This window comes from Lissotriton vulgaris, chromosome 11 (assembly GCF_964263255.1).
Source record: "Lissotriton vulgaris chromosome 11, aLisVul1.2, whole genome shotgun sequence".
In the NCBI taxonomy this organism is placed as follows: domain Eukaryota; kingdom Metazoa; phylum Chordata; class Amphibia; order Caudata; family Salamandridae; genus Lissotriton; species Lissotriton vulgaris.
In genome coordinates, this window is record NC_141699.1 from 1074506360 (window position 1) to 1074526408 (window position 20049).

The 20049-nt window shown below is 44.1% G+C and overlaps 1 protein-coding gene across 3 annotated transcripts in view; it reads right to left on the reverse strand.

Annotated features, from left to right (window-relative positions):
• LOC147684135 (cytochrome P450 2J4-like) overlaps positions 1-17072 on the reverse strand; it is a 67862-nt gene extending 50790 nt beyond the window's left edge. For all 3 annotated transcript variants that reach the window (XM_086944525.1, XM_086944523.1, XM_086944524.1), the window contains exons 1-3: positions 16635-17072; positions 12063-12225; positions 10142-10291 (exon numbers count right to left, since the gene is read on the reverse strand). In XM_086944525.1, the coding sequence (XP_086800651.1) occupies positions 10142-10291; positions 12063-12225; positions 16635-16805 (484 nt within the window). In that variant the 5' untranslated portion in view covers positions 16806-17072. The remainder of the gene's footprint in view (positions 1-10141; positions 10292-12062; positions 12226-16634) is intronic.
• Positions 17073-20049: the final 2977 nt, after the last annotated feature.

Below are 20049 nucleotides of genomic sequence, written 5' to 3' on the forward strand. Positions count from 1 at the left end.
TCAAGAAACCTGCAGCACACCTCACTTTCGAACTACAACCGAGTCTCTAGTTCCCTTCTTCTGCAAAAAGTGGAATACCTCTGTGCTAACAGACCTACTGAACCCATTCACACTTAATTTCTGTGCCCTCTACTCTACTGAATCAGTGCTTGCACATGAAGCTATCATCGCCTCCACCCACCTCAGCCTCATATTACTTGATCTACATGCTACTTTTGATAGCATTGACCGCCCTTGCTTACTAAGCATCCTAATGACCCTTGGAGTTAGTGGCTCTGCACTCAATTGGTTCTCCTCCTACCTTTGGAACCGGCCTTTCCTAGTGTACTGACAATCCATCAGAATCCCTCCCACCCCACTTCTCGTTAATGTCCCCCAAGAATCTCTTTTGGGGTCAGTTCACTTCTTGCTCTATACCACCTTGCTTGGTGATCTCATCTTTTTAGGTTTACATATGTACATGGATAGACAAACATATTTTCCTCTTTCCCTACTTTCTCACTCCATTTTGCAATCTCGGATATCAGGCTGTCTTGCTGTCATATATATAATATATATATAAAAATAAATTTTAAGGGAAAAAAATATATATATATTAAAGAATGCATTTTGACTATGGCTACTACGCATTAAATCACACAACCTCCTCCATTTCTTGGGACACCGCGTAAGCCATGCATGCCCTGGTCAGTGTGGTTTCATTTATTTGAAAATCACTTGGTTGCAATTGACGCAACAGAGTATTCTCGTGCTCGCAAGTTTGCTCTACGTTTTGGTAGTTTGGGCCAAGCAGCACAACATATTTTTGACAGTTTGCCTCAAATTCCTCTTCCAGGTGGCAAATCTGGTGACAGGCTCTGGAACATAGAGGCAATCGCAAGACTTAAGAAACAGTTGTCTGAACCACCTAATATAATGCTTGAAAGGCACAAATTTTACAAACGCAAACAGGGCGAGGGGGAAAATGTGGACGAATACGTATCAGCTTAGAGGGTCCTGGCTGCAACTTGTGGGTTTGGGCCTTTTTTGGATAATTTCATTTGGGACCAATTTGTTTTTAATTGTGCTTCTCACAAAATAAGGGAAAGGGGGCGAGGGGGAAATGTTGAAGAATTCGTATCAGCTTAGAGGGTACTGGCTGCAACTTGTGGGTTTGGATGATTTCATTAGGGACCAATTTGTTTTTTTAATTGTGCTTCTCACAAAATAAGGGAAAGGAGTCTGATCTGTAAAAATCCTCTTCTCTCTGAATAATTGACCTAGCCTTAAGCATTGAGAGATCTGTTATTTTTACTAAGGTCATGCAAGCAGGTGCTCCGGCAAACGTTAATCTAGTTTTGACCAAGAAGAAGCCTCAGAGGAAGGTTTGCTTGCTGTGGGGGTAAAAGGTAAGAGTAAAAAACTAGTACAAAGGAAAGGCCAAACTTATTGTTATGATGTAGTTCAAAGTTCCACATTGGCTAATATTCCTGGTTGTCCGGCGTTGGGTAAACGATGTTCTATTTGCAAAAAGGTGGGTAAGGATGATCTTTTGGAAGTTAAAGGCCCTTTTTGTGATGCTTTAATTAATGGATTGGAAGCCAAAGTTTTGGCTGACTCTGGATTGCCAATAACAATTCTTCGTGATTCCTACATCTTTAAGAAATGGGGCAAAAAGGTTACTTTATCCCATACAGATTTGAACCTGAAAGCTTTCGAAGAAAAGGACATTGACATGTTGTTGTTTTTTTATGTCTAATCTAGAGGTCTTGGGCCACAATATTGTTACTAAAGTGTATGTGGCTGTAGAGGGGAAGAACTTCGTGAGCTCGAAAGATCTTGCCAAAATGGGTCTGTATTTAGTGCCTGGCGAAGATAACCCAGTTAGGGTCAAGGAAACCTCTGTGTGTAGTGTGGGCGAGCCGGATGTGGATTATAAAATCTTGCTGGATGAATTTAAACCTGTGTTCAAAGATCAAGTGGGTTGTGTGAAAGGTTTTGAGCATAACATTAGGTTATTGCCTAATGCACAACCTGTGATTCACAAGGTCAGGTCTGTACCTGTAAGTGCGAGAGAGGAGTTAAGAGCCTTGCTCGATGATTTATGTGCTACGGGTATCATCCAACCCACAGAATCTTCGCAATGGGTGGGCCCCATATTCATTGCCCATAAAAAGACTGGGGAGTTTAGGCTTGGTACAGACTTGAGGGGTCTAAATAAGAACATTTTGATCGATTGCCACCCGCTCCCAAAAATTCATGAATTTCTGGCAAATTTGGAGGAGCTAAATGGTTTTCCCTTATCAACCTTAAGTCCGCCTATCATCAGATTCCTCTGAATAGGGAGTCTCAAGAACTGACGATGTTTGTTACACCTTTTGGCATGTATACATTCCAGAGGCTTCCCCTCAGCCTAGCATCCGCTGTTAGCGTTTTCCAGAGGATAAGGGATACAGTGTTTAAGGGCATGGTAGGTGTACAAACCTATTTGGACGATATCCTGAATTTAAAAAAAAAATAAAGTGAGCATTATAGTTTGTTGAGGAGGGTGTTGTCTGCCCTTGGGGACCATGGCATGACTGTAAGAGCTGATAAATGTACATTTGGAGTGAGGGAGCTGGATTATGTGGGCCATACTGTAGCTGAAAAAGGTATCAAAACTACATTTTCTGTTATCAGGGCCCTTAAAGAAGCTAAACCACCTGGCAATAAGAATGCCCTGCGCTCTTTCTTGTGGCTCGCCGAGTATTACGCTAGATTCGTGGGCAATTATGCTCAGGTTGTCGAGCCCCTTCGCGTTTTACTCAAGAAGGGACAAAAAAGTTCATGGTCTCATGAACTGGATGGTATGTTTGAGAAAGTAAAAGAGTTGATTATTTCGGCGCAAGCTTTGCATGCTTTTCGTGATGATTGTCCTTCTATAATCACAGTTGATGCAAGTATGAACGGTCTGGGGACTGTCCTCAGCCAAAGAGTGAATGGCAAGGAGCAAACTGTGGCATTCACATCGAGATATCAAACTCTTCGAGCGAAATTACAGCACCATTGAGCGCAATACTTTAGCCTGTGTTTGGGTGGCTCAAAAATTCAAAATGTATATTTGGGGTCGCCAGTTTGAAATGTTTAGGTACCACAAGCCATTCACTTTTATTTTCAGCTAAGTCTCTAATAATACTATGTCGGATAGGGTGACTCGTTTGGTATCAAAGTTGCAAGAGTATAACTTTGATATGAAACACATTGAGGGGAGCAAACATTTTCGTGCCGACTGCTTGTCAAGAATGTTGATGGAGAAGGATGATAAAGAGGATTTTAATGAGGATGAGGTAGAGTGTGTTGCTGTTCTGGATGCAGTTGAAAATTGTGGTCCAATTATTTCAGAAGCCGATTGGAGGATTGCTTTCTCAAATGATGTTATTCTCTCCAAGGTGGTGGAATTTTCCACTGGTAATTGGCCAGAAGTAAGAAATTTAACTGGGGAATTAAGGAATTTCGCATTAGTTGCTGATGAACTTTCAGTTAAGGATGGCTTTGTGCAAAGAGGGGATAAATTAGTTCCTCCTGTTAGTCTGAGAAACTCTATTATTAGAGTTGCTCACAAGGGGCATTTGGGTGTGACAAAAAAGTGCTTGAAAATAAAACCGCATTACTGGTGGTCCGGTTTGGAAGCTCAGGTTAGAAGTCTAGTGGATGGTTGCGAGGAATGTTTGCTTTCAGACAAGCACTGGAAACGTTCTAAGTTACCTTTGCATCCCACCGAGTTTCCGGGGAAACCTTGGGATAAAGTTGGTCTGAAATTTTCTGGTCCTCATATTGTTTTGGTGAAGGAGTTAAGGTACTTGATTTTGGCCGTGGCCTATCATTCAAAATGGATGTATTAAAAATGTGTGGATTCTCCCAAATCAGATAATACCATTCGTTTTTAAAAAGAGTGTTTTTGTTGGAAGGAAAACCTAGGACTTTAGTGACAGAAAATGGAACTCACTTCGTGTCAGATAGAATGTGTAAATGTTTGAAAACACACAATATCAAACATTTGAAAGTGGTCATGTATTCCCAGGCTTCCAATGGTCTGGTGGAACGGGGCAATAAAGTCCTTAAAGAAGGCATTCAAATGGTCCTGCCTGATGGCCTTGATGTTGGAGCATTTTTTAGAAGAAAGGGTGGAATTACAATACCTCTCCACACTGTACCACTGGACTCACTCCCATTGAGTTGCTAAGGGTTAGAAAGGCAAACTCCTTTCTTTTTATAACATATTTTATTAGTTTCATGCAAACAATTACACACCCATGGTGTGTCAGCCATATGCAATACAATTAATATGTACCATGGTATCAGAACATCGGCATCGCAGTAGGAAAAACACATTAATCAGCGATCGATATGTAACATTCCTAATTTATTTATTTATTTATTTATTTGCAGGTTTGTATAGCGCTAGGAATAAACTCCCGCAGGAGTATCTCCGTGCTTAGGACAGCCGGCAAGCAAGTATCAGAGCAGCCACATTGAAATTCTAAAGCCATCTGAAACAGTTACCTAATTTTTAAACAAAGGACAGGCTTCAACTAATTTTGGCTAAACAAAAAAGTTTTCAATTGTTTCCTAAAAAGGAGATGGTCGGGACATTGTCTCAGTAAAAGTGGAAGCGCATTCCACAAAATAGGACCCGCCACAGACAGGGCCTTACCAATCAATCTAGTCCTACTGATCTTGGGTACACTCAGCAGCAGCTGTTCACTAGACCTAAGAGTGCGAGTAGGAACATATGGTACAAATTTTTTGGCCAAATAGTCCGGTCCTAGATCATGTAGACCTTTATGTATAGTACAACAGGTCTTAAACTTCACTCGTTGACGTATGGACAACCAGTGAAGTTTGTTCAGCAGAGGTTTAAATGGAGATCTAGGGGGGGCATTGAGGACCAGCCTGGCTGCTGTGTTCTGTACTACTTGCAAACGGTCTAGTACCTCTTCATTTGCACCTGCCAGAAGACCATTACAATAATCAAGACGGCTGATTACTAAAGCCTGAACCAAAGTTCTTCTGAAGGAGTCCGGGAGGAAAGGGAATATCCTACGAAGGAGACCTATCATATGAAAACAAGATCCCACTATGCTGTTACCATGTTGTTTCATAGTTAACTCCGGTTCCAATGTAAAAAGAATCCACTAAACCCCCCAGTAATCCCACCCCCTCCCAGCAAGTAACAAGAAAGGGCCTCCCCCCACCCTCCCTAAACTCAGTACTAAAAAGCTGTGTAGACATCATCCACCTATAAACCAAGCTGGGTAATTGTGAGGTAAAGATTTTATGCATACTGTTTATATAAAAGTGGAGGGATATGATGGGGTCTGTCATTTATTCACCATATACACAATTGAAGAACAGTAGACAAATTCAGTGTTTCAGCCCAACAAGGGTTCAGCGGAGACAAACTGTTCTACCATCATATCCCATTCCAGTGCTATTGGGTTCTTCCTGAAGCCTCTATTTTCTTCTCTTCATAGTGCCATACTTTTGGCCCTCCCCCAGCACACCATTTCGGCATGCCAAGTCAATATTGACGGGGCTGGGGAGATTTCCACCTCATAGTGATAGATTGTTTAGCTAGAATAAGCATTAAGTTGGCAAACCGGTACTGCGTCCCCTGTGATTTACGTTTCTTACAGAGCCCCAGCATGCCAAATTCTACTCCATTGTGTCCCACACCCAGTATCACATCCGCAAGGAATTTGTATACCACCTCCCAGAAGGGTGCCAATTTCGTGCAGGACCAGAGCATATGAAGCAGTTTAGCCGGCTGAGTATGGCATCAGGGACATGTGTCTAACATATCCGGGAACATTTTGCTCAGTCTGTGAGGTATCAGGTAAGCAACATAAAATGAATTAGCTTACATTTAGGGCTGCGTGACACTTTCTTGGGGTATTCCATGTTTTCTCCTGTTCTTTGTCTGTCAAAACATGGCCTAGATCTGTCTACCATTTATCCCGGAGTCCTGAAGTGAGACCGAGGCATGGGTATGGATACCTCTATATAGCCAACTGGTCAGGTGACCCCCGTTCCTAATAAGATAAGTCATGTTTACTAGTGCATTTGTTTGGGGCTCTGTGTCATCCGGCACCCAGGTGCTTCTAACATATCTGCGTATCTTAGCGGGTAATATATAAAGCGAGTTGGGGACTCCTTGCTCTCTAATAAATGCATCATGATCTAGGAGCGAGTTGTCAGCGAAAAGCATGCCTACAGTGGTTACACCCTCCTCAGTCCACTGAGACAGTTGTTTAGCCAAAATGACACCGGTCGGTGTGGGGGGCCTCATCAGTGGGATAGTAGGGGCGTACGGGTTGAGCTCTTTTGTGTACTGAATGTTTTTTTCCAATACGTCATAGCCACCTTGAGTAATGGGGGTGCTGAACTGGGAGGACAGCACCTGGGGAGCAACAGCGTATATAATGCTCCCACCTCCCACGCTATCTGTGTCATGCCTGTTTCCTGCAGGTGGTGGCCGGCAGTCCACTAGGATAACCACTGTAGTTGACTGGCATAGCCGCATGCCCAGAATACCAGGTTACCCAGAACTCCCTGAGTAGTGCCGAGCTGTAGCTTAGCAAGCCCCACCCTCCTTCGTTCCTTCCCCAGACCAATTCAGTAAGTAGTGTGTTTAGCGTTTTAAATATCTGAGCTGGTATAACTACTAGCAAATTAGTGAAAAAGTATAGCAGTCTGAGTGACATGACCATTTTAGAAATGGCCACTCTCCCTGCCATGGAGAGCGGCAGCGAAATCCAAAAGAAGATTTGTGATTTGAGTGAATAAGTGCACGGTTCAGGTTGCCTTCCAATAAGTCCTGAGGCTGCCAGTAAATTTGGATACTCAGATATTTAAGTGTAACGGGAGCCATAGGAAATGACCAGCGGCCAAATCTGACCGTGTCTACAGAATCGGAGTCGTGGAAGAAGTAAGCAGTTGATTTGGATTCACTGATAGCAAGGTCAGACAGTGTTTGAAAGTGCTTAAAATTTTCAGAGAAGTAGATCAAGGGGTCCGCATAAGTCATTGAGGTACAAAATAATATCATCAGCATAGGCTGAGAGAATAAGCCTGTCGATCCCCATTTTGATACCCCTGTCTCCTGCTGTTGTTCGCACCTTAATGGCAAGTGGCTCCAGTGCCAGTACAAAAAGCAGGGGCAATAGAGGGCATCCCTGGGATGTGCCTCTGGCCAAGGCATATGGCTGTGATATATGCGCCCTGGTTCTGGCGCTGGCCGTAGGATTCGTGTACAGGAGCTGCACCCACTCAATATAGCCCTGGGGAATGCCAAATAAGGAACGAGTTTGTAGCATATAGTCCCAGTGAAACGTTTCAAACGCCTGTGTTAGGTCCAAGGAGATGCTACCAGTAGATGTGGTCCCCGGAGGTGTCAAGGAGATTATGTGATGTTAAGGGAGGTGCTCCTGCCTGGTACGAATCCGCACTGGTCTATGTGTATTAAGCACGGTAGATACTGCTGTAGCCTATGAGCTAAAATCTTACTGAGGATTTTATAATCCGTGTTTAGTATGGAAATGGGTTGATAGCCCACCATATCCTTGGGGTCTCTACCTGGCTTCTGCAGAGATGTCACCAATGCTTGACTCGTGCTCAGTGGTAATGCTCCAGTTTCAAGAGCTGCATGATATAACTTTTCCAGGTGGGGGGCTAATTGAGTCAAGAAGGTCTCGTAGAATTCAACGGTAGGCCATCCAGGCCTGGTGTTTTGTTCCGGGGTAGGTCTTTAATCGCAGAACGTATTTCTGCCTTTGAGATCAGGCCCCCAAGTCGTCTTTCTGCACCTTGGTTAGCTGTGGGAATTCTAGGCCGTCCAGGTAGCCACCCAGCTCCTCTAGCGATAGCGCCAGCGGGACTGCATATATTAACTCATGGTATTTTTGGAACACCACGTTGATGTCAATTTGTGTGGTAGCTAGGGTTCTCTCTCTCGTAGTGATCTCGGTGATAGGGATACTACTAGTACTAGGGGCGTTGCTTATTTATTCTAGCCAGTAAGGAACCAGTCCTGTCTGCTTCCGCCTGCTGACATTGCGTGTATGCGCAGTAGCCCATCGTTCGCAACTATTCCAGTAGCTCTGCATGTTTAATGTTTGCCTCCTGTCAAGCCACCTTTTGTGTTTCATCTAAAACTGCTGCAGGCTCCAAGGTACCCAACCTGTCTTATACGTCTCGCAGCTCCCTAGCCACCATGGCTCGGGCTCCTACTTTAGTACCAATGGCCACCCCACGGATAACAGTTTTAAATGCCTCCCACTCTAGTTGTCATGTACTGGCAGTGTTGGCATTTTAAGCAAAATATTGTGTTATAGCTGCGGAGAGAGTATCATGGTATACAGGGTCTTCCAGTGAGATTGGTTGTAATTGTCACTTCGGGACCGGCATGGGAATCCTGCCCCATTCTAACAGCATTTCTAATGGGTTGTGGTCTGAAAGGGTTTTCCCAGGGTACGTTGCCAGGGAAACACTACCAGCAGGGAAATAGAGCAAAACACCCTACCTTTATGTGTGTGTAACAAATGTGTATGGAAATAATAGTAGTATTCCCTGCTTATTGGGTTATGTACCCGCCAAGTATATTCTATTAGCCATCCCTTTGCCCACCTAGTCAATGCTTCAGCTTGCTTCTGGCTAATTGCACCCACCAGAGTTGGATGAGAATGATCAAGTTCTACACTCAGAGTGGCATTAAAGTCTTCTACAACCACCCAGGGGTGGCTCTCCTAGCCCGTAAGTGCTGCATTTAGTGTCTCCAAAAACTTGTCTTGATCAAAATTGAGGGAATAGACACTGCCCAAAACATGTGGTTCTCCATCCAAAGTGCCACAGAGAAACATAAATCTACCATGCTCATCTATCTTCTGCTCTAAGACCACAAAGGGAGTCCCGCTCCTGATCCATATAGCTGCACCTCTAGCAAAGACCGAATAAGATGTGTCAAGTGTGTTTACTGCGGGAAAACAATTTGTGCTTTCCGTCTGTTAGGTTGTGCATAAAGTCTGTGTCTTTTATGGACAGACCCCATCCCCCTAACATTCCAAGTTAAAATCTTTATTTACCAGGCACGCCCATATATTAGAAAGGCAAACTCTACTTTGTTTCCGTCATGGCTGGACAGTAAGTTATCTGTTGGTGTTGACTCTTTAGGTGTGGGTAAAGTAATCAAGGAGAAACAGTCAGATATGAAGAAAAGGTTTGACAGGAGAGGTTTTCTTGGTGATTTGGAAGTTTCTAAGGGGGACTGGGTTTTGTTTAAAAAAACATTCAAGGTTAAAAAAGGTGAATCTGTATTTTCGGATCCAGTTCTAGTCTGTAAGGTCAGTAAAGGTGCAGCATTTTTAGAAGGCAGAGGTTGGTGGAACAAAAGGCAGTTAGTTAAGTTGAGAAAGGATCAAGCAGAATTGATTAGAGACAAGAAGGCCTCAAGGAGTGAGCAGGGTCTTGAGTGGACGCATTGGTTGCATGATATGAACAGATTGGGTTCAGGACTGAGAATGTGAGTCCGTCAGCCACGGAGACGGTTGGAGGTACGTTGGGCGGTAATTTGGACAATTTTGCATGGGGGTGTCATAGTAAAAGACTTCCTTCCAGGTTTAAGGATTTTGTTACATACTGACTGACACTTTGTTTTTATTTTGTGTGAAGGGGGTAGGTGCTGTAATGGGTTTGTATTGCCTATGCTCTTATTAGAATGTTCTTCATGCTGTGCTCTGGTTGTCCTGCGCTTGGAGTGTGCATCCTTAGGAGTTCGATCAACAGCTGTCAGGTCTGATCGGGATCCTGAGAGTGCGCTGTTCCTTGCCCTGGCTGAAGTTGTATGTAATAATCAAGACTTTAAATATAGAAATACTTCTCCTTCGTGGTGTCTGTCAACTTACCACACTTACCCATCCATACAACTGTTCTTTGCAAGCTGCTTCTATGCAGTAGTAACGTTTCTATGTAAGGTGCTTAGACATCCCGCTGGGTCTGTCTTGTGCTATTGAAACCACAGAAATAAATAAATAACTTCACATTACTGCAGATGAAACTGAAAGAGCCCAATATGGGGCTCAGATGTTTTTTTATCTTAGAAGTAGCCCCTGGGGCTGGTATCATTTACCTTTTGTCATTGCAAAGAACTCCACCAAGCTCTGAGCCTCCTCCTGGATCCGCACTTCTAGACTTTTCTTACCAACCCCGAGATTCCTCAGAGTCATCAGGCCAAAGCGTCTCTGCTGCTTCCAGTTGTGTCCAGAGGAAAAGATAACTCCTGAATAAAGAAGTGTGTGTTATGTTTTTAGTTGTCTCTTCAATGTAATATGCCCATTATATTTTTGAAGTCTGGCTAAAGAATACTTTGGTCCTCTCTGCTATTGTAATGCATGTTCAAGTAGAGGTACTATACGCAAAAGGCTGCAATACAGACTGCTTTGACAATGGCTTTTATTTTGTAGCTAAAAATATTGTGCTTTCTCTCTCTCTCGCTCTCTCTCTTTTACTATATTAACAACTCATTCAAATCTTGTCTCTGCCTTTTCTAGCTTCTGAAAATAACATTTGAAGATAGTCAGAGTCTTTGGAACACTATGGGATCTACAGTTGACTTCCTCCCTTGCACATCCAAGAGCCCCATATCTGCAGCAGAGAATACACAGTAGATTCACTCTTTTTTTGTTTGATGTATAGAATGCTAGCTCTTAGATTCTGATTGTTGCTCATGTATGCCCGAACCACTGCGTAGGGCCACTCTCTTTTGAAAGGTAGATCAGTGCCAGGATATCCGCTGAGTGAATCATTTCATCAACACAGCTCGTATTCCATCTGTCCATAACCCAATGAATAGCTCCTCCTACTTTCTGACCCCTGCTTTTTAATACTCACAAAATCTGAACTAATGCCCTTACTCAGTTACACTTTCGATTCCGATTCGGGAAAAAATGCTCCGAATAGCCTTTCGGAGCAGTTTTCCCGTACGAATCATACCCTGCAACGTCCCCCAAACGTACGATGAAGTACGATTCGTACCAGGAGCAGGACTCCGTACGAATCGTACAAAGTCTGAACGACTCCAATCTCTGCACCAATCTCCCCCGGAACCCGCTGTAAGCAACATCTGTACGGTTCGCAGCTGCTTTTTTCGACTCGGCAAGTACGATTCGTTTCAGGTACGCACCGTATGACCCTTTTCCTACGGGAGCTGTAAACAGCCGTAAAAACAGAGTTCGCCGCGAAACAGGTACGGAACGCCCCCCCCCGGGTACAGCGCAAATACCCCATGATCGCAGGGGTACGGCGCGTACTCCTGCGATCATGGGGGGCATGCACCGTACCCCACAATCTTGGGGTGTACGCACCGTACCCCATGTTCGCTGGTGTACAGTGCGTACACCCTGCGATTGCGGGGTATGGCGCATACCCCTGCGATCATGGGGGGGTACGCACCGTACCCCGCGATCTTGGGGTGTATGCACCGTACCCCATGTTCGCTGGGTGTACGGTGCGTACACCCTGCAATCATGGAGGGTACGTGCTGTACGGTGTTTATGTGATTGGGTGCTTTTCCGTACGAATCGCCCTTACCTGATGTGGACCGTACGAATCGCTTCCTGAATCCCCGGTCCGGATCGTACTCGTCGGGTCGTACGGCATGTGTACGAGTCGCACGGTTCACTGTTTCAGCCCTGCAATACGTACGGATCGCAACGATTCGGACGGATTGACCGAATACGGATCGTACTACGCGACTCGGACGGACAGGTACGATTCGTATGGCAATGGCTCCAGATGAAAATCGTACGGACGTTTTTTTACCAGGATCGGAATCGAGCCCCTAGTATGCTGTAAAAGGCTGTGCATATCGCACATTTAAATTTTTACATCCTCGTGTTCTTCAAGGCTGGTAAATTTAGCAACATTAAACTGGATCTCGATAACTCCTATTATTTACAGAGCTTCGAAATGACTGAAGTGTGGTATGAAGTAGTCTATAAAACAAGTTATTTGCTGCTTAACTATGCGGTTGTGAAGGATGAGATACCTACCCTTGCCCCTTGTAAGATCCTGGTAAGTTGGGGTTGTAGGGCGTCCAACAAGCTCTTCGGAGTGGGAGATTAGACCATCTCTTAAAGCCTGGCATCCATTCAGCACAATCACTGGCTTCTGCCCCAGCCACACAGTGAAAACGTTCCCATAAGTCTTCGCAAGCTGGGGGTGGAAAGTAATCATGCAGCGATTTAATAGAACAGCAAAGAAGAGGAAAGCAAGTACTACCCCTACCAAATAAATACATGATCTCTTGGGGGAAGGTAACTATTATCCATTTCAGACCCTGGGCAGCCTGGGCAAGACATGTTAGCTACCTACTACTTATGCTACTTGATGTACAAACTGGCATCAAAAGACACACAATTGATAGACCGAATGCAGAACGAATCAAAACATGTACCCCAAGTTAAGACATCTGGGTTAAATCCATCATTCTTTTGCTCACCATGCCACCACCCCAATTTACACCTGGCCATATACAAATCAGTCTTGACCCTGTGCCTCATGGGAAGAGTCGAGCCCAAACTGCCAAGCCAGGTCCTCCCTGCACCGAAAACAAGCACCCTAGGACAGTTTTCAGAGTTTCACCCCTCAGCAGCCAGGAAAGCTTGATTTCAGTGGCACAGTGAGCCAGGGACCTACATCTGGGCATACCCAGCGCACTTACGGTGAGGAAGGAAAAGACGCACAATTGATTGATGGAATGCAGAGCAAATCAAAACATTCACCCCCATTTAAGAGATGTGGGTTAAATCCATCATTTGGACCTTTCAGTTCGCTCGCGCAAACCTTGTCCCTACCTAGACATTATTTACCTCCTGGTAATTTAAGGTACCGTTAGCCAATCATCACATTGGAAAAGATCTGTTCACTGATTAGTAGAAATGATTGAATGTAAAATGAGCAATTTAAAAGTCCCTCAGCTTACACTTCATGCATTAAAGAGGGCATGATAGGATACAAATGACAGAAGCTATGTAAATTACAAATTCTCTAGTCTGGATTAAAAATAGGTCTTAATGGCAGCTAAACAGACACCTGAATTTCTATCACATGGTCCAGATTCCTATGTAAATGTCCCTATACACCTGTTTACAGACTTTGCTTTGGAAATAGCACACAGGAGTTCATTGAAGTGAACCTCTCAGATTAACTTCACTGGACTGCCTAAAAGAATGACAATCCATAGAATGTCATTTCCTGTCCAGGGTGAACCCTGTCTTTAGATATAAGAGCACAATCACGTATGATTTTAATAAAGATGTCCACTCCTGCTTAATACATAAAATTATACATATTACCAGCAGAAACAAACACTGTCTCGCCCACTGCATCAGACACAACATTTCATTTCAAAAGAGTTATTTATATGGCCTTATCACTTAGGAGACCTACCTTCTCAATGGAGTGTATTATCTTAATGGCATGATGTTTAACCGCATCGCTGCGGCGGCTTATCCCGCTGTGCGCGGCAAATTTGAAAATACCGCGTTACGTGACGAGCTGGCCTTGTCATCCGCGCAGGACAGGTAAGCGCGATGACGAGCCCAGCTCGTCAATAGCCTCGAAGGGGTTAATAACCCGCAGCTTCCCCTCAGATATATACCTTTTTTGTCATGTCAAAGGTTTAATCGAGACGATTTACTTTTAATGCTACGCAGGATCATGAGGGAACTTGATTGTTGGCCAACTTCAGACACTCTTTTCAGTGGGTGTCTGCTTCTTTCCTAGGTGCTGTTGATAATGTCAATTGAGACAAGCAGTGGACGAAGGGTTAAAATGTGGCAATATCTGACAGTCCAGGGATTTCAAGCGACATATTAGAAGCTACATTTCTTTAACTAGAAATAGTTGTCTGAAGTCTATAAAGTTCTTTGGAGTTTCAGACATGGCCCATAGTTCATACCACCACCAACACCATAAATGCCACCAAAGTTGTCAAAGATCACATGGCGTAAATCTGACAATAAAACACACTAAAGGTGATGGGAGGAACTCGTGCAATTTGTCTAAGCACTGGCAATCGCTGGGGGTAGCATCCCAACCCACCAGTCTTTTGGTCACCATACCAGCTCAGTTTGGACTCCGCCATATGCGTATGCATTCCCCATTCCTCTGAATGGGTTGGCTTAGTATTTAGAGTAGCTTAATGCTGGGAATCCCAGTCACAGTCACTCTTGCGGTTAGGGTGTCAGTGAAGGTGGAGCTGTGAAGGACAAGAGTTACCATAGAATTTTTGAGGTGTTGTGGTTTCTCTGGAAAAAGTTCACTGAGTAAGGAATGAACCAAGAGAAATGACCCTAGGTGGAATGGGCAGCCTGGCCTCCACCAAGGTTTTCAACGCCACTATAGTGGATTGTGAAATCTCCACAGGCAGGGAAGTTACTTTACTGTTTGTGAAATAAATATTAGAAGGTTTTTATCAGTTCAGGTGCTGAATAAGGGTTGAGATTGCACTGATTTCTTTCGGCTTAGACCATGTTGCCGGAATTATGATCTTGGCTGTAGATCAGTGGAACCTGTGAGCCTCCAACTTCGATGTGATTACTTCTGCCAGTGTGGAGAGACTACCAGATTGCCTATTTACTTAAAAGTAAACTTTATTACCCAGGTGACCACCCTTGACTTAATAGCCAGGTAATGCTAGTGTGTTTGTCTTTTTTTCTTACTAATACTGTACTGTATAAGCAGAGTACCTGGGTGATGCTCATGTGATCCATGTACTGGTGCCATTAATAAAGTGTGCATTGTTGCTGGCATGCTTTACTTGGTGTGAGTGACTTTGTCTGTGTGTATGTAGTGAGTCTCTGTGACTGAATGCCAGTAGGTGAATGTGTGTTTGCATTTGAGGGTTACACTGCCTGTGCCTGCACAGCTGTTGCCTATGCCTCTCCTGTCAAGTGCAAGTCAATCTTGCATTGCTGTCTTCTTGCTGTAGTTATTCTGGGTATTTGCTGGAAATTGTTATGTTGCTTCATTAACCTAACCTTTTTCAGTGACACTTGCACTGCTGATGCCTGTGCACTGCCTGTGTATAAGGAAAGATTGCCATGCTGCTGCCTGTACTGTTCCTGCGTTGCTTGTAAGGGAATCTTGCATTTCTCGTGCTTTTTCTGTCCTACGTGTGAGGAGAGCTTGCTTTTCACTTCTATTTTTGTGCATATCTGTCTGTTTTATGTTTGTGCATGTGGTGTGACAATGTGTGCTGTGCTTTACTGGACCAATGTGTACACCTCCATGGTCATGTAATATTAAACTTACAAACAGGCATTTCAAGTTGTGCTTAACAGTGGCAATGTGGAAGCTGGTTTGATGATGTGTGCTCTCTGGGGCGTAATTGTAAAGTAGCTTATGGCACTCTCTGTAGCTGGAGAGTACATCTGCTGCCTGAGCATGCAATACCTGTAAACTGTACCAACAACTCTGCCACCAACAGTGTTGATTTTAAAAGAGCACAAGTAACAGGGACATGTGAGCAGGAACATATAAAGTGGTTACATATAGTTTCTGGAATAGGCAGCTGCTGGTCTTGAACCAACATCAAGAGGACACCACATACTAATGAATCTCTGAGGAAACCCCTGGCTGATCCTTCGCACCTCAGTGAAGGCAGGATGAGCCATCCTCTTACTCTGCTAATGAACTGACTCACTTTTGAGCTACATGGGGGAGCAACTCTCAGCATCAGAGAGCACTGCCTAGCGACCAAGACCCTTGGTTTCTTGGACAGAGCCTGTCAAAAGCCATCCTTGAGAGTTTGACTGAGATAACTTTGTAGTAACAGTGAGTTTAGCTCAGTTTAGGAAAAGTTTATACTTGGTGTGCTAAAAACTGCACCACAGGAACCGTTTCTGCACCTGAGCTCATACCCGGAAGAACCACCAAGTTACTAACTAGTCTGAGGGCTCACTTACTAATCTATGTAGCACAGAGAAGCCCGGTGGAACCGTCGAATTGGGACCTCCCCGAGTCTTGTAATGAATTGGTTTCTTTTTTAGTACAAAAGGGAGCAAAATAAAGCGACACAGAGCATTGACAAACCATCAAATTCCTTGGTCATCTTGAACATATGCCTATGAGAAGCCACCATTAGGAGTTTGGTTGAGGTGACTTTGTAAAACTAGACATAGACTAGCTTTAGAAACAATTATGCTTGGTACACAGAAGACCTAAAAATGCATCCATAGGAAAACTTGCAGCATTACAAGTATCATTATAATTGAGCAACATAATCCTGGTGGGTGGAAGACTAGTAGAAGAAACATTCTGATTAATAGGTATGCTTATGTGTGTGTGTGTGTGTGTGTGTGTGTGTGTGTGGGTGTGTGTGTGTGTGTGTGTGTGTGTGTGTGTGTGTGTGTGTGTGTGTGTTGAAAGACATACTCAAGCCTTGCATGCGCCACTGCGCCAGAGCAACAAACAATCTACGACCAGTGGCCCATCTTCACTCTTTTCTTAGGCCCAGGGTGTGTGCCTGTGTAAAGAGCACTATAAACTACACATGCATCTGGGAAACATTCTCACACTCAACAGAAGTAACAACCACCTTCTAACCAGGTCTACAGTACCTGCATGAGGGTTTCATGATGAAGCGTAAAGTTCAGGGTCCACAGGTTGCCAAAGATGGGGAGGGGAGCTGGTCCAGGAGGGTATCTTCTTCTCAACCACTGAAGCTTGAAGTAATTTGCAATGAAGAGAGTAAGAAACAGAGCAATGAACAGCTCTGTGATTAGCGGCATGGTGGACGCCTGTCTCTGCTTCGAGCTGTTCCTGACTTTGACCTTTAAATTCTTCTACTTGTTATTCTTCCCTATTGTCTAAGCATAATTTTTGCCTCGTTATTCGTGAATCCTGTATCTGTTCCTCTAGCTATCTCCTGCTCTCCCTCTCTACCTCTTTCCTCATTTATGTCCAGGCTGAATGTCTTTCTTCTTGTACATAAGCTTAGCCTGTGCACCTCTGACCCTTTCTATTTCAATAAAGCCCACCTTGCCTATCTCATTCTCTCTATCGTTCTCTCTCCTTTTATACTTTGTCTAAGAACCCTAGAGGAGTTGCGTAACATGCGCGCTTATCGCCTGTAAGTTGGAATATTTGCTCTTTCATCACTGTCCTGCTGTAGTTTGACCTCTTGTAAGTGCATGCAAATGTACTGCCAATAAACACATCTCTTATCCTGGGTTCCTGTCCTGTGCTTGTAATCTATGCCACAGGTGCTAATGACCCATTTATACTGTAAAGGGCCAATTACATTTAAAATGACTCCTCGGATACAAATAAGGAAAAATTACTGTGGGTATTCTAGAAAAAAGGTGACCACAGTGATGTTAATACAGTAATGTGAATATTTTCCAGTTACTCTTGCAGACAACACACTGGGTGGATGATTCCCCGTGTCACTATACTTTTGTAAATGTAGGTGTACTTATATAGCGCAACCTGTCACCCAAAGGGCATCCTGGCGCTTGCTTAGGGAACCCGTCCTGGTATTCCCCTGTGAGAAGCCCCGGCAGGGTGTCCACAAGGTGAAAGACAGGCATCCCGCCGCGAGGGGCTGTTGTGGAGATTAAGCAAGCTATTGCCCTGAGTTGCAGAGTGAGACCCCGTGAGTTGAGTAGGCACCGGAGCGAGAATTATCGAGGCCGTGGAATTTTTAGCCCGAGACCCGCTGAGGCGGGGAATCGAACCCTGGGCCACGGTCGATCCCAGCATCCGGGTCTGCCGCCTCTAACCACTGAGCCACACTTCTCCCATATTACCTTTCCAAAGTGCTTGCAAATGAACTGCTAACAGAATAGTCTCTCTGAGCTGAAGTCCATTGTTTTGAAGGTTATGCCAGAGAACCTGACTGCTCAAGGGTGTCAATTTGCCTTGTGAAATGCATTTTAAGTATAAATAACTCTTTAGACACAAACATAGAGTGTTGAATGTGTATGTTGTGCGGTAAATAACTTAAATTCTGAAAGGAATATTAGCCTTGTGCAGACTTGTAAGAATGAGGGGAGCCAGTGTGGATGATGACATCAAGATGAAAATGTATTCTTCAGTTTCAAGCAGGAGTCATAGGTTACAGGTATTGTAAGAAGTGAGGTAGCCCCACCGGGAGCAGCATCCCAGCTGCTCCGCCCACTCACTCCAACAGACATTCACTCCACCAGGCACACATAAACATTCTATGACATCACACTCACCCTGGCTGAGCAGCAGGGCAGAGAATACCCATGAAGAATTACAAGGCCTTAAGAGCAGGGTACCACACCTTGAAGCAGAATAGGAAGTAACAGGTAGATTCATCAAAGACACGTTTTGCGAGTCTTTAATAGCGATTCATAAGGAATCGCTATTACAGACTCGCAAAACGGGGTTCATGTAGGAATCGCAAAATAAATTGCTATTCCTACACATTCCTTATTTGCGATTAGCAAATTGCTAATCGCAAATAAGGAATAACTCCCCATTCATTCCTATGGGCCTAAAGGCCCATAGGAATGAATGGGGAGTGTTCCTTATTTGCGATTATCAATTAGCTAATCGCAAATAAGATAGCGATTTCAAGGGTGCCAGGGGTGTCCACAGGACACCCTGTAGCACCCCATAAATGACAATTTACACAGGTGTTGCGCACACACATGTCTAAAGGACATGTGTGTGTGTAACATGCAACAGAAAAAAATGCACTAAAGTGCTTTTTACTATTTTTTCGCTATTTACCCCCGAAGTCAGACTTCGTGGTAAATAGCGACCAAATATTGCGAATTCGCAATTTCCAATTGGTTCATGAATTGCATTTAAGGAATCTCTAATAGAGATTCCTTAAATCCAATTCCTCGCAAATATGCGATTTCGCTAATAGCGATTTTTGCATTTGGGATGATGAATCCCAAATGCAAAAATCGCACTCGCAAAGGGCCAGATTCTCAGAATCTGGCCCTTTGCGAGTGCAATTTAGCTTCATGAATTGGGCTGTAAGCTCCAATGGCACAGCATGTGGCTGAGAATGTCAGAGCTTTATTCCAAAAAGATCTCATCCACCACCTTTCTTATCACCTGTCTCCTCCTGGAAAATTACCTCCTTATTCCGTTATATCACATTCTTGGACATAAACATTCCAGGACATTAAATGTCTTCCCTTTTTTGTTGTTGTTTTTTAAGCACCAAAACAGAGATGCAACTAGACAACATATAATACATGCAACAAGAACTCCTTTTCTTCTTCTTTTAACATTTGTTTTAACATATTCTTTCAGATAGATGGAGTTCTGAGTTTTTTTTACCATTCCTGTTTCTTCCATTGCACTTTTGATGATTCTCATTAATGTGGAGAAGTGTGGCTCAATGGTTAGAGCGGCAGACCCTGATGCAGAAGTCTAGCGCGGGACCAGGGTTTAATTCCCCGCCTCGGCGGGTCTTGGGCTCAAAATTCCACGGACCTGATAATTCTCGCCACGGTGCCTATTCCAATTATGGAGTCCCACTCTGCAACTCTGGGCAGTAGCTTGCTTAATCTCCTCAACAGCCCCCACAACGCTAAGGATGCCTGGCCTCCACCCTGGGCGTGCCCAGGAGTGGACGCCTCACAGGGAAAGCCAGGATGGGTTCCACAACGGTATTCGTACAAGCGCCTTGAGACCCTTGCGGGTGAGTAGTGCACTATACAAGTATCAATTTACATCACTCAAGTTTCCCAACCTCGGCAAAGGTATTGCTCCTTTTGCTTCGGTCATCCAAGTAAATAATCAACCTCTCCGAAACATACTTTTTTGTAATACCTGATCGATCTCTAAACGCTAATTTAACCTAAAAGTAGCCTCACATAGGGGCATATTATCAAGGACCAGTGTTAAAATTATCGCTGTTTTATCAGCAGAAAACTGCCGATAAAACGGCGATAATGGGCTTAATAATATGCCCTCGTTAACTCCTGTAGAAGCCCATGTCAACACCAGAACATATGCTTCTATGGGAATTAACAAGGGCGTATT